The sequence below is a fragment of the Phyllostomus hastatus genome, unplaced genomic scaffold (assembly GCF_019186645.2).
Source record: "Phyllostomus hastatus isolate PE091 unplaced genomic scaffold, TTU_PhHast_1.1 phas_scaffold_1674, whole genome shotgun sequence".
Lineage (NCBI taxonomy): Eukaryota > Metazoa > Chordata > Mammalia > Chiroptera > Phyllostomidae > Phyllostomus > Phyllostomus hastatus.
Genome location: NW_025334011.1, coordinates 30,317,728 through 30,333,309, shown reverse-complemented (window position 1 = coordinate 30,333,309; position 15,582 = coordinate 30,317,728). Strand labels below are relative to the sequence as shown.

At 34.4% G+C, this 15,582-nt stretch overlaps 1 protein-coding gene across 3 annotated transcripts in view; it reads left to right on the top strand.

The window, feature by feature from the left end:
• The window catches only part of USP6NL (USP6 N-terminal like), a 186,513-nt gene that overhangs the window by 153,874 nt on the left and 17,057 nt on the right, over positions 1–15,582 (top strand). For all 3 annotated transcript variants that reach the window (XM_045857890.1, XM_045857891.1, XM_045857892.1), the window contains 7 exons: positions 924–1,033; positions 3,137–3,185; positions 4,687–4,807; positions 7,133–7,227; positions 8,102–8,167; positions 8,260–8,359; positions 10,876–11,028. In XM_045857890.1, coding sequence (XP_045713846.1) covers positions 924–1,033; positions 3,137–3,185; positions 4,687–4,807; positions 7,133–7,227; positions 8,102–8,167; positions 8,260–8,359; positions 10,876–11,028 — 694 coding nt within the window. The remainder of the gene's footprint in view (positions 1–923; positions 1,034–3,136; positions 3,186–4,686; positions 4,808–7,132; positions 7,228–8,101; positions 8,168–8,259; positions 8,360–10,875; positions 11,029–15,582) is intronic.

Genomic DNA, 15,582 nt, shown 5'->3' with positions numbered 1-15,582 from the left:
AGTTTCCACCAGCTTTTAGTCTCCTACTTTTAAATATAAGCAGACAGCGAAGTATCACTGTTCATTTGAGGAAAATGAACTAATATGAAAGACAAATGAGAATGAATGGAAAAAAGCAACTTATAAGAAACAGACTAGAGCTCAAGAAGAAAACAAAAAAACTATCACTAATGTCTTCAGAGGGGTAAAAATAGCCATTGCATCCATAAAACAAGTATAGAATGCTATAAAAAGGAACATTTGAGGAAAACAAAGAGCTTATAAATATAAAAATGATAATAGAAATGAAAGATCCTAGAGGAGGGTTTGAAAATAACAATTGATTTCCCAGAAAGTAGATTATAAAGTCAAAGAGATGGAAAATAATAGAGAAAATATAAGAAAATTAAATGACAGCCGAGGAGATCTCACACTGTAATAATAAGAGTTCCGGAAAGAGAAAATGGGAATGTGGGAGGGGAGGCTAGAGAAATCAACAAATGAATTATGGAAATTTCTCAGAACTCAGAGATGTATGAGGTTTTAAGATTGAAAAGATCCATCAAGTGTCTAGCCCTGTGGATAAAAATAGATCCAAACCAAGCAGAGACGTGAAGTTTCAGACATGGAGAAAGAAACTCCTGTAAGCTTCTAGAGAGACTAGCAATGCAAATCCAAAAAGTTCTCTGTCCAAAATTAAAATCTACCTCTCTTGATGAGTGTTAGAAAAAAGAGGTGATGGGAAAAGGGAGGAAACAGAAGTAGGAGAAACGGGGCATGAATGGGTGAGAACCTTTTTACGTTGTTTTCATGTTTGAACCATGGGAATGATTTTCCTAAACCAAAATGTCTTTTAAATGAGAATTATTGTACTATTTTTCATAGATTTTTCAACAACTGATTTCCATAAAAATATGCTTTCTTCTTCTCTTTTTTCTCTTCAGAAATTAAAGCACAGAGCACGTGGTTGTTCTCCTGATATCAGACAAATAGACCTTGATGTCAACCGCACATTTAGGGACCATATTATGTTTAGAGACAGATACGGTGTTAAGTAAGTAAACTTCAATATTATGCAATGTAGATAGCATTTATAAAAAGTCTTTATCAAATCTTTATTAACTTAAAAATGTGAGTGTTGAGTTGTCTCATAAACACTAATCTTCATTCAGGTCCTAAAGGTTAAGCTTTTACAGATTATTTAATTCATGTTGGATGAAATTTAGGTTCACATTTAACTTAACATTTTAAATTTTTGACATAGTTGGTGCTTGAAATTGGTAAAGAATCATTTTATGATTTGTGAATTCTTAAAACTATGGTAGATACTTTATTAGAAGTTTTAGAAAAGAAATGAGAGATTGTGTTGCTTTTCAAGAACTGTGTCAGTGATAAACAACACCCCTATAACCTTGACCCCATGCACAGATGAAACAAAAAAAAAGTGGGAAATGAATGAATTAAATGACTATGACAATTTATGGATAGAAGGTATAGCTTTGCTGACCTCTGTATTGGTTAGCATTCAACCAGAGAAACAGAAACCAGTAAGAGATATATACTAAAGAGAACCATTGTGAGGAATTGGCTTACACAATGGAGGGGGCTGACTAGGCAATCTGGGGTCCACAGAGCAGGCTGTCAGGGAAAGCAGGCTGGGCCTCCTGGGTGTGAGCTGAAGCTTCTGGCCTCAGGGGGAACATCTTCAGGGAAGCCACAGATCTGCTCTTACAGCCTTTTAACTGATTGAATCAGGCCTACTCAGGTTATCTAGGATGATCTCCTTTACTTCAAGTCAACTGGTTATGGATTTTAATCACATGTACAAAACATCTCCTTTATAGCAACATCTAGATTAGTGTTGGAGTAACTGGGTATTGTAGCTGAGCCAGGTTGACAAAGTTGACCATCACAGTCAACCCTTGTCAATTTAATTTCCAAATAAAGTCAGTAACAAAGTTATACTTTGGCCTAACTGTTCTGCTTATGACTGATTATGTTAACCCTTTCTGCACAAAAGGATGCATGTTCACTGTGCTATAAAGTTAACTATTGTTAAAAGATCTCATATAAGATAATTAGGGAAAAGAGAAGGGAGAAAACAATATTTCTAACATGTATGCAAACATATATCAAAATAAGGAAGAAGTACTCATTTATAGTCTTCATTTCTGCAACTGGGCATGTGGTCATAGCTGGTTTATAACTCTCTTTGTGTTCCTCATTGCATATTTCCTTTGCCCTCAGCAAGTATCTCTGCTGGTTATAGTTTGTACCTGGTGGGGGTGACCTGAACCTTTATTCCTAAAGGATCTGGACCATTAGCAATCCAGCCCAAATTGGATTGGTACAGTTTTCTGTTGACTTTGATCACAGGTTTTGGTAATGCTAAGAGACACTCTAAATGTTTTCCTGTATTTTAGACTTATGCTTCCTTACGTCCATCATCTAGTAGCAACTCAGTTTCCCCTTAATAATCAGTATCAACCACCCTCGCCAATACAGTTGCCCCCTTCTCTCCTGTTAATTCAGAGACATGAGGAGCCCAAAGTGTCTGGGTGGCAACGTCAGCTTCCAATTCAGGGGAATCACTGTTGTGTCTCCTTGTGGAAGCCTTCCTCTCTTTGAAACTAATATCTCCTGACTGCCAGAGAGCCTCAGGTTGATGGGAAGGGAAACAAACATTTTGCTAGTGGAATAGCAGAGATAGTACTGGTAGAGCCCTTCCCATTTCCACTCCTTCAGTATTGGACCCCTGACCCCTGGCTGTGGGAGAGACAGCACCGTGTATCGGAGGCTGATTTAGAGCATATTCAGCCTCCTGGAAAAGGTTGCTGCAGCTGTACAGGTATTGCACATAGCTCTCACGGTTCTGTCAAGCCAGTTGCTCCAACGAAAAAAGGCAACACATTTAAGAAACTGTGAAGCCTTTTGTGCTTTTTGGTATAAATTCTTTCTACAAAATGAATGTTATCTAACCTCAAATTTAAACCATGTAGAATATTGTTAAAAGTTGAGCATAGGATCATTTCTTTATTATAATGGTAACTTTATTTGGATTATTTATTTTCAGTCAACCTGTTTTTTTTTAAGTTTATAATTTTTGAAGTGTGTGAAATAAGTAAGCTGTGTTCAATGTGAATTTTCTTTTCTCTAGGCAACAATCCCTGTTCCATGTTCTTGCTGCATATTCTATTTACAATACGGTGAGTTGGAGCATGCCTGCCCCAAGCTTTTTGAGGTGTATTCTGAGTACTGGGAGGACCCTTCCTCACAAGGCCCTTTTGGGCTGAGTTTCTTCATCTCAGGACTAGATGAAGATGTTCCCACATTCTTTGAGCTCTGTGGATCTCTACAATAACCATGGCTCGTAGAGCAAAGCTGATTTAGAAGTGGGAAAAACCACAGCATGTCAGTGAATCTCACTGTTTGTCTCTTTCTCCAGACTGTTTGTTTTGTTATTCTGATGTTGTTGTTTGTTTTGTTTTTATTTTATGACAATAGGACTGGGAATGAGCAGAGCTAGAAGAATAGGTAGTTGGTAGTTAGATTAACTTTTGCTTTTCTTTTTATCCATTCAGTGAGGTTCAACTAGGATACTGCCTGTGCCTGCTTGCTATTCCCAAGAGCAGGCTAAGACTAACCTTTCTAATAATGGAACATGTTTTGCTTTAGATATTTATCATTCTGGTGGGGGGAGATGATAATTTGGGGAAAGATCAACTAGGATTGAGTGTAAATTGGATGTTGTTAAATAAATGCTTGTGACTAGATTTCAGGGAGGACAACCATGAACCATGAGATATGTAATTTCTATTGTAATAAAAAGTTTTAAGTTACAAGGACAGAAATTCTCCAACTAGGGCAAGTTAAAAAGGAGCATACTAAAGGGACTTCTCATAGAAGCAATAGTTGGGCCCCATGGGAGTTGGAGCTGAAAAGTAAGAAGCCTTCAGTGAGAAAGAGCTACGCTTTTTATCTCTTCCACTTGGGCCACATGCTGACTCTGTAAACTATTTATTCCAATATTTCTCCAGATCGCTTTCTTTGCCTACTTAGCATTTTTTCCATGGCTAAAAGTGCACCCATAGACTCACCATGACCACTCTGTTCAAGTACACATCACCATCTGATTCCAGTCTCAGGCTTTATTCAGATTTCCTAGAAAGAGTTTGTTATTAGCCAGTGCAGCCAATTAATTGTTCCCCTGGGGTGAGGCCCCATTAGAAGCAGGGAACATGGGGAGAATGGGCAGTCCTCAGGGCCATAGGTTGGATGCATGTCTGCAGATGCGTGTATATAAAGGTCCAGAAATCTAGAGAAGGCCAGACCATGAATTGGCACTGTAGAAGAGAGATTTGCTAGCACCTGCACAAAGAGGAGGGATATTGAGCTGAGAAGCATACATAAAAAAGAAAAAAACCTGTAAGTGTTCTTTACAGAGGGTATAACAGTTGAACAGGGGGCAATAAAAATACATTTAGGTTTAGATTTTGTTCATACCTATAAATTTATTCTTGAACACAATCTTATTCTTTTATAGAATGTGCCTCAATGCTACGAAGATTTTAATATTTTTCTACAGAATTGCTCATTCAATAATGTATTTAGGCATTTTCTGATTATAAGTCAGGTTTCTTAATATGTGCATAAGCATATAATTTGATCTTAAAGCCCCCGGTTTCTGTGCTCTCATCTACTCTTCAGGAAGTTGGCTACTGTCAGGGGATGAGCCAGATCACAGCTTTACTCCTTATGTATATGAATGAAGAGGATGCCTTCTGGGCCCTGGTCAAACTCTTCTCAGGCCCCAAGCATGCCATGCACGGTAAGAAAGCCCCATAGTTTATCATAAACAATAAGCAGGAGAGGGAGAAAAAAGTCAAACTGTAGAAGATGCTTAGTTGAGTTAAGTACAAAAACTTACTGTCTAGGGGCTTGTTCTGTTAATTACTGTTTGTTACAAATTTTTAATTTCATTCTCCTTTAATGGACTCTAATGAATTTTTCTGTTCACATTTATATTCCTTTGTGTTTGCCCCAGAGTATATTGTTGGCATTTTAAAATTATTTTCTTGCTTGCCCCTATAATCAGGAGAGACTAATTTAGGTTCAGAGCAATTTTAGAAAAGCTGTATTATTGGGAGGAAAAAAGATGCCTTTTGATTAGAACTTTTAGACAGTTGTGTGATTATCATTTCAGTAAACTAATCTAACACTAATCACTGTAGGAATGGATCATGTAAGCTCTGTGAATATTTGAACTGTATATTGTGCGGAACCTGCAACATGTTTAAAGTGATGTTTTTATATTTCAAAACCATGACCTTCTATAGTTTATAGCTATTAAATCTCACATTCTTACCTTGTGTTTTTTTTTCCCAGGGGGGTATTTTGTATGTGCATCGTCTGTGTGTGCGCAAAAATGTGCATGTGTGTGTGTTAGCATTTGGCTGTCTCCCTCAGTGTTCCTTGTGAATTTTTTTTAATAAATACTATCTTCATGATAACTGTTCCTGGACACTTTGCACCTCACCAATAGACTCCAACAGTATGACATGTTATAGTGAATTGCCATCCAGTAGACAGTATCATTTAAAAAGCATCTTGAAGAAAAATAACTCTACCTGATATCAATTTTTATTTTGCTTAACTTTGGGATGATATTGCTGATATATGTTTAAGTACATGGACTGTTGTAATTTCAGTATATGTAATTATGTAGAAGACTGCCCAATTTCAGAAAAGTCATTTTTCTGCATTTCATATATGAAAGTTTCACATATAAATGTAAACAATAAAGTGAGGACTGAAGAAAATGAGATTTAGAATATCAAATCTGGGATGTCACTGAAAAGTGAAGAAAGATCGGGTGTCTTAGCTAGTATTTATTATGATGGGCATTGCTTTTTTAAAAAATCAGACTTATTGAAATTATTCCAGTTCCTGTTATTATCAGATTGACCATGAAAGTGGCACATATAGAGATGTGAATTTTTTTATGAAATCATCTCACTGGAAAATATTACTCATAGTAATCTCTATCTGTGTAGATTTTTACACACATCTTAGAAAACTGAGAAGTAGTTAAGAAATAGCCCTTCTCCAAAGATTATAAAGCAGTATTTCCCAATAGTATGTGAAGAACATAGTTTCACTTTTAGGAAACAGATGTGGGGTTTTTTGAGGAGGAGGTGGGGTAGGTCTCCAAGATCAAATAAGTGTAGAAGACCAAGTTAAACAAAGAAAAATGTTTCTTTATAGAACAACTTAGAAGCCTTAAGAAGCTCATATGTATCATGAATATCCAAGAAGGATATGTATAACGTAGAGCATTTCCCCTGGATTATTTTTTAAACATAGAACATCTATTAACATCTTTCAAAGTTATATAGAATCCAGGTTGTTAAATACAAATATGGAAAAACTATAAACCATTAAGTATACATCCTTTTTAATGGATTGTGTAGAATGTCTGAAAAGAAACCTGTGAATAAAAATAGATACAAAGTTCCATGAATTAAATACACAAAATTAATACTGAATTACTATTCACTGAATTACAATTAGTTGTAGCCTAGAAATCTTATACATTATATTATATAATCAGTTGAGGTAAAACACTGTTTCTGATGTAACACTGATCACGTAGTATATTTTAACTGCTGTTAAATATCACTTATAGAAAGGATTAAAAAAGAGATAAACACTTTGAAAACATGATGTTAATGAAATTTTTAGAGTAAACCTGGAAAAAGTAATAAAATGTTTGTTATATAATAAACAGTAAAACAAAATGAAAACAAATCAGGATATGATCTGATATTTTAAGAAGAGGTAATTTTGATAAATGGCTTGTTTCCATTTTTTCTTTGGTTTCTTAGTTTTCCTTTTAATACAGAAGTATTCTGTTCTCTTTTATATTTTTATAAGATTATAGGGGATCTTTAGAAAAAAAAATTAAACTACAGATTTTATTAACCAAAGCTCATACACAATTATTTTGTGTGTGGAGGGGGGAAGTATTTAGGTAACTCCTGGGTTTGTTTTTTGTTGTTGTTTCTGGCAGTTAGAGATGAAAGTAATGTTGCATTTTAAAATAGGGGTTTTTATTGGTCTTGTTTAAAAAAATATTTTTATGTTTGTATTCTAGGCTTTTTTGTCCATGGTTTTCCTAAGCTCTTGAGGTTTCAAGAACATCATGAAAAAATACTGAATAAATTTCTGTCCAAGCTTAAGCAACACTTGGTAGGTAGACGTGACATTGACTTAAACCCACCTACATCAAGAATAAAGCTAGAACCCTGGCTGGTGTGGCTCAGTGGATTGAGCGCCAGCCTGCAGACCAAAAGGTTGCTGGTTTGATTCCTGGTCAGAGCATATGCCTGGGTTGCAGGAGACAGGTCCCTGGGTAGAAGAATGTAGGAGGCAACTGATCGATATTTCTCTCTCACATCAGTGTTTTTTTTTCCCTCTCTTTCTCTATCCTTTCCCCTCTCTTTAAAAATAAATGAACAAAATCTTAAAAAAGAACAATAAAGCCAGAATAATTGAGTGCAGCCTTGGATCCCAATTAGCATATTGATTTGTAGTGTTTTCCATTTCATTTACTATGCAGTTGTTTAAAGAACATTGGATTTTTGAAACTTAATGTTGATGAACTATCACAGCCCTAACTCAGACTTCTTTGATGCTGATATATACAAACAAAATTATAAAGATAATGTGATATTTCAGTAAATTTGAAGGTGTTTTAATTGCACAAAAAGTATTTTAAGGATATACAAACTCATTCGTAGTGAACTATATATATGCTCTGTGATATTAAAACATAGTTTAGTAAAGCAAAGATACTTCACTATAAACTGTATTAAAGAGAATCAAAATGTTGTATTACAATCCTATCATGAAAAGGATTTGATTTTCAAAAGTAAAAATGAGAAGAAGAGGGAGTAAGAAGAGAAAAAATAGAATTACTCGAGCAGCATGAAAAAAGATTTGTAATGAAATGGGTTAATGTTTAGCTGTGATAGCTACTTCCTTCAGCCTCCCTAACTTCCAGTGTTATGTGTCAGACTTTGTTTGCTGCAATCCAGAAATTATGAAGTCTTTGTTTTTTCAGGATTCTCAAGAGATCTACACAAGCTTTTATACAATGAAATGGTTTTTTCAATGTTTCCTTGATCGTGTAAGTATTTATTTATGAAACCCAATCATAAAATTATAACTACCACACAAGGCAAACTATTAACCTTATTTCTGTTTTGTTTTTAATTATAGACTCCCTTTACTCTAAACCTCAGAATATGGGATATCTACATCTTTGAAGGAGAACGAGTTCTTACTGCTATGTCTTATACAATCTTAAAATTACACAAAAGTAAGAAGACGTTTAACTATAAAGATTTCACAAAAATCTAGCCATGTTTTAACGCTGATGTATCATTTGCCACTCAAATTCATTTTCTTTTAGTAATGAATTTAAAATATTCCTGAAAATCAGTGAAGAAATTATCTTCAGTTGGTAATTATTTTCACTGAATCTTATGACTAGAAGCTTACCTCATTGCAAAGGTCTTTGATTCTTTTCTCTATATCAGTTTTATTATTATTTTCATACTTAAACCGTAGAATATAATGTGGTAGTTTTGCTAATAATATTAATCTTATTAAGTATTTGTTTCCACTGGGATCCCATTCATCCTTTTCATCATTCTGAATCTCACCTTTGTAATAGGAGGGGAGCAAGACCAAAGAAACCAGATGCCTTAATTTTTTAAAAGGTCTAGAGAGGACATTTTCCATTACTGTCTCCTTTATCCAAGAAAAATGCATCCATCTTCAAGGTGTAGAACAGAGATGGGAAACCTTCAGTGGATCTCTCTGCTTGACTGCCTTGTGGCCTCTGGGGCAAGTACAGTCCACAGCTATAGTTGGCTTAATGCAACAAGGCTTTAAGAAGCCTGCAGTTGCAATATTTCAAAGGCTGTGTAAATTCGATGTACTATGCCTTATTTTAAAATCCAGAAATGAGAGTTTTTCTTCATGAAATGAAGAGCCTTATCCATCTTAATATCTCAATTCACCCGTAAAAAAATATGACTTCTTTTGTAACTACACAGAGAATCACTGAAAGCTTTAGAACTGCACGTACACTTCTAATTCAGCCACACAACATAGTTTCATGTTCACTGTATTCTACTCTCTTATGCTGTTCTCAAATGATTTGTCTGTTCAGCCTCCCAACTAAATTATGATCTATTTAAGTACTTGGGGTCATGTTTTGTAGTGTTTTTCCCAGCTGTGCATGGTACTGTTCTAAGTACACATTAGGTACTTTAATATAAAATTGTTTGATTGCTTACCTGAAAAGCATGGACTTCACAAGTGCCAGATTATCCAAACTTTAGATGAGAGTGAAAACTCCCTTTAAAATCATATCTGTACTATTCACTTGGAAAGAAAAGGATTCAGAAGTGTTGTGGTTCGCTCCTCCGACACCCAAACCCCTACTCCCCCAACTCACAGAACACAGCACCAAAGAAAACAAGTGAGAGTGAATTGTCTTCAAGACTCATAGAGCCACAGGAAATCAGTCAATTTTTCTCAGTCTTTCCCCTCCCCTTTCCTCTTTCTGGATTATGAACTGACCAAGATATAGAATAAAGGTAAATACTTTTTATTAAGATATATACTTACTACTTCAATGTTCCCTAAACATGAGAAGTAGAAACATGATGTTCTATTTCTCCATAGCTCTCTTCTCCTACTTAAAGTATATTTTACTTATATGACTCTTGATTAATTTTGACAAGTAAAAAGTTTCTTCACCCTTTGTAAATAATCTTTAAGCATAACAATTATTAATACTTTATGTACTATCATTTCATTAGACTAAAGCTGTGTAAGAAAGTCTGCTGCTATGTATGTTTTCTTAGTTAGGAAAAGCGAGCTCAAAGACTTACAAAACATTCATTCACTGCCATATAAAGTTTCAAAAACTGTGTCTGGAACCCTTAACCAATAGTTAGCTGAAGCTCCCAAGGTTTTCTCTTGGTTATTTCCTGATTGCCTTAACAATATTCAGAGACAGTGTTACCAGAGGTTCACCACATAGTGGTTTAAATAGTTAAAGAAAGAAAAGAGAAAAGCAAAGAAACAACATAAATGTCCAATATTAAAAAGTATAGTACATATATACATTGGACTCTTATAGTTCTTAATAATGATGGTATAAAATTATACTTGTTGAAATAAGAAATATCAGTGATATATGCATTCATTATCGAATGAGAAAAAACAAGTGAGTATCATGGAAAATATAATTTACTTTTTAAAATTAATGCACATGTACACACATCTTACAGGGCAGTAGCTAGTGGAATCTTACCTGATTTTTACTTTCTATTTTGTATCTGTACTTTGAATTTTTCCAATAAAATTAATTTTATAAGTAGAAATAAAAATAAAACTAGTAATGCAAATTGTTTTGAATTCTGAAACAGTAGAAAATATAGACCTAAAAATTCATTTGGAGCTCATGCCAATAAAACAGAAAGAGCTCTCATCATCATAGATGGTCTGTATTCATTGTATCAAAAGGAGTTCTTGCTCTGGGTTAATATTAATGCCCGGGTACAGTTATTCTAAACCACGAGAAGGTATTTAGTAGTAGTCACCTCCCTATCCCCCATTGTATGAGCACCTGCTTTTCTCTGTGACTGCTTTAATATCAGAAAATATTTCTGTCATACTGAGTTCCAATGATATTCACAATACCATATTTAATTTGTTGTGCCCCTTAAAAAAATACTGCACCAGAATAGCAGAAAGAATTCTTTCTCTACCTAAAGTTGCTGTTGACATAGCATTTTTATTTCTCTCATCCTTTCTTAGAGCACTTAATGAAATTGTCTATGGAAGAACTTGTGGAATTTCTTCAGGAGACCTTGGCAAAGGACTTTTTTTTTGAAGATGACTTTGTAATAGAGCAACTTCAGATTTCTATGGCAGAACTAAAGCGGGCAAAATTAGACCTTCCAGAACCTGGTAAGAAATATCGAAACACTTTATTTAAGTTATAATTAAAAATGAAAGATACAGCACAATTAACATGGGCCATTACTGTTTCAAAACATGAGCATTATACATGCTTGTGATGACATAATGTAAATCAGTGTTTTACCAGCTGTTCATGACTTGATTCTTATTTTAAGAAAAAGCAAATAAATGTATCAATTATATCTGCCTCTCCTAATAGAATAACTGTACTATCACTACTTAAATTTAGAAAGCTTGTTTGACAAGTAATATTGTTCAACAGAAGTAAGCATGCAGCTTTAAATTAGCATAAGAGGCACTTTTTACTTTCATCATTCAATTTGTGAAACTATATGCAATAGCAGAGCAAGTAAGAGTCCCATTTTATAGAAGAGGAAACTGATACTAAGATGCTTAAATATAAAGCTGCAGAACAAGCAGATTGCATTATTGACACTGGAGTCCAGTTTTCTGACTACTAATCCAGGGTTCTTTGCAGTATATTGCAGTGTAGATAATATACTTTATTATTTCAAAACATCTTCTAGTTTTTCTAGAAGTGCTCTCCTGGGGATGAATTACTGAAAATAAAGACAAGTTTCTTGCTTTCAGGGTACAGGAGAGATGGGACTTACTCAAAGATAAACAGATTGTGGAGGAGTAATAGCTAGACACAGGATACAGAGGGAAGGTTCAGGGGCAGGGCAGTGGAGAATGAGAAGGAAAAGAAAATGTAGAAAGATCACAGTAGGAATAACTTTTAAGAGTTTTGACTAGATATTATTTGACAATGTATGATATCCCGTACAAAGTGTATTCTGCCCTCCATTACTACCTTTGTTGTGTGGATGGGTGTGGGAAGGGAGTTGGGAAGTGGAAGACCATGAGTAAGAGAAGAAAAGTAAACGAAGTCAATTATGAATACCCTCAGGTGCGGTTGGATTTAGTATTTCCAGTCAGTGCAGTCCATACTTTGATGTCTTGGATGTGTATGTACAGAACAAGCAGAAACACATTACTGAAAAACGTCTTTCCCCCTTTGGTAAAAACCTGGATGTTCTGCTTTCGGTTATAAATTGCAAGAGGTCTAATCATTAGTGTTTCTCTGAAGTTTGTTCTGGATCATAAGGATTCCCTCAAAAACAAAATATTATGGCAGTAACCAAATGTGGGCATCAGCCCTCTGAACCCTTCACCTTTCCTAAGTGAAGTCAACCCTCTCTCGTTTAGTATAATGTCCATTTTCTGCTATTTCTTTCCTGTAGCAGGGAATGCATTGGAACACAATTACTAACTGCAGCTTTGCTACTTTAACATTTATTTTTAAGTATGTTGTTGACTACTTTTAAAAAGAGTTTATGACAAGTTTTAGTAAAAGACATAGAGAAAAAATAATAGAGTAGAACTGTTTGAACATGAGAATAACATCAAAACCTATGTAAATTAGCATTTAAGTAGCCCCTAATATTTACTGTATGCTTACTGTGTGCCACCTACTACATGAACTATTTCATTTAATCCCTAAAAATACCTTGTGAGAAAGTACTCATCCTCATTTTACGCATGAGGAAGCTCATAGTCTTTTCTAAGATCTTTTACTAGGAGAGTGTAGAATGGGGATGGAGAATGGAGCAGGGAAGTAGGGGAGAGGAACAGACAAATAAGACCAGAAACATTGGCTCAGTTTTGCAGTTAGGGTGGCGTGTGGCAAGTGGTCATGCACTTTTTAGGACAACACTCTGCTCATCAGCCTCGACTTCACTAATTATAAACAATTTTAATATCTATTGGGGCTAATTTCCCCTCAAGGCTCATCGGCCTTGACTTCACTAATTATAAACAATTTTAATATCTATTGGGGCTAATTTCCCCTCATAACTTTGTATTATTTTGTCAAGTTACAAAAAAACCCACTAGTATTTTAATTGATTGCACTGAATTTAAAAGATTATTGAGAAAAAATTGATATTTATAAGACAAGGTTTTTTCTAAATACAAGCTTTTGCTTTTCAGATGTTCAAGTTTACTTTAATCTTCATTAATCAAATTTGTTTTCTTTATATGACTGTTACAAATTTCTTAACACCCAGCCCAACCCCCCACTCCTATAGGTAAATTTATCTTTCTTATTGCTGCTGTAAGGTGAACTTTTCATTTTTTCTAACTGGTTAGGAAAACTTTTGCTATATTAAATTTTTTTGTCATGGTAAAATACATGACATAAAGTTTACCATCTTAACCATTTTTAAGTGTACAGTTAAGTGGTATGAAGCATATTCATAATGTACAATCATCATCACCATCCACCTCCTTAACTCTTTATCTTATAAATCTAAGACTCTGTACCCATTAATTAAGATCTCTCTATTCCTACCCTCCTCCTAACCCCTGGAAATCACCATTCTACTTTTTGTCTATGATTTTGACCACTCTAAGTATCCCACATAAATGGAATAATACAGTATTTATCTTTTGTGATTGACTTATTTCACTGAACATGTCTTCAGGGTTCATCCATGTTGTAGCCTGTGTCAGAATTTCTTTCCTTCTTAAGGCTGAATAGTATTCCATTCAAGTATTCCATTCCAATAGTTTGCATAAACCACATTTTGCTTATCCATTCAAGAGGGACTACATCAGTTGCTTTCACGTTTTAGCTATTGTTAACTAATGCTGCAATGAATGTGGGTGAACAGATATCTCTACAAGACCTTTCTTTTAATTCTTTTGGGTATATATACTCAGAAATGGAATTGCTGGGAGATATTATAATTCTACTTTTAATTGTTTGAGGAATTACCACACTGTTTTCCACAGGAGCTGCACCCTTTTATATTTCCACCAATAATGCACAAGGTTTCCAATTTCTCCACATTCTTGCCATCATTTTTTTTATATTTCTCTTAGTAGCCACTTGATTGGTGCGAGGTGGTAATCTTAATGTAGTTTTGATTCACTCAATGATCAGTGACTTGAGCATCTTTTCATGTGCTTATTGATCATTTATATATTTTCTTTGAAGAAACATTTATTCAGTCCCTTGCCCATTTTTGAATTGGGTTATTCATTTTTTTATTGTTGAGTTTTAAGAGTTCTCTCTATGTTCTAGATATTAATCCCTTTTCAAATAAATGATTTGTAAATATTTTCTCCCATGTTATGGGTTGCCTTTTTACTCTATTTTTGATGTGTAAAATTTTTTAATGTTTATGAAGTCCAATTTGTTTTTTCTTTTGTTGCTGTGCCTTTAATGTCATATCCAAGAAATCATTGCCAGATACATTGACATAAAGTTCTTGTCCTGTGTTTTCTTCTAACATTTTCATAGATTTTAGGGATTATATTTAAGTCTTTCATCCATTTTGAGTTAAATTTTTCATGGCATTTGGTAAGGATCCAACTTCATTCTTATGCATGTGGATAACCAATTTTTCCAGCACCAGTGTTGAAAAGACTGTTCCTTTCCCATTGAATGGTCTTGGCACCCTTGTAAAAAAAAAATCATTTGGTCATATAGGGGAAGATATACTTCTGGGCTCTCTATTCCATTGGTCTTAAAGGGGATGCCTTACCAAACTTAAAGTGGATGCTACTACCACACTGTTTTGATTACTATGGTTTTATAATAAGTGTTGAAATCAGAAATTTTGAGTCCTCCAGTTGTCCAAGATTGTTTTAGCCATTTAGGGTCCCTTTAGAGTGCATATGAATTTTAGGATGGTTTTTCTATTGCCAAAAAAATTAATTGGAGTTTTGATAAAGGTTACATTAAAAATGTACTTTGGATAGTATTAACATCTTAAGAATATTAAGTCTTCTAATCCATAAGCATGGGATGTGTTTTCATTTATTTTTGTTTTAGCTAGTTTCTTTCAGCAATGTTCTATAGTTTTTATAGAACATGTCTTACACCTCTGTGGTTAATTCCTAAGTATTTTATTCTTTTTGGTGCTATCATAAATGGAATTGTCTTATAATTTCCTTTTCAGGTTGTTTATTGTTGATGTATAAAAATACAACTGAATTTTGTGTGTTTACTTTGCATCTCGTTTATTAGCTCTAACAATTCTTTTTTTGGTGTGTGTGGAATCTTCAGGGCTGTATACACATAAGATTATATCTGGGAACAGTGTGAATTTTACTTTTTTTTCCAGTTTGGATGCCTTTTATTTCTTTTTTATGCCTACTTGCTCTGGCCAAAATTTCTGGTACTGGGTAAACTAGAAGTGGTGAGAATAGGCATCCCTTTCTTGTTACTGATCTCAGAGAAAGAGCTGCAGTCTTTTATCAGTGAATATGATGTTTGCTGTGGGTTTTTCCATACATGGCCTTTACTAGGTTGAGGTAGTTTCCTTCTATTACTAGTTTGTTGAATGTTTTTATGATGAGAGTGTTAAATTTTGTCAAACACTTTTTCTACATCAATTGAGATGATCATGGTTTTTTTCCTCCTCCTTCATTTTTTTAATGTGGTGTATTAAATTGATCAGTTTTTGCATGTTGAATTATCCTTGCATTCCAGGAATATGTTCCACTTGGCCATGGTGTACAGTCCTTCTGTTA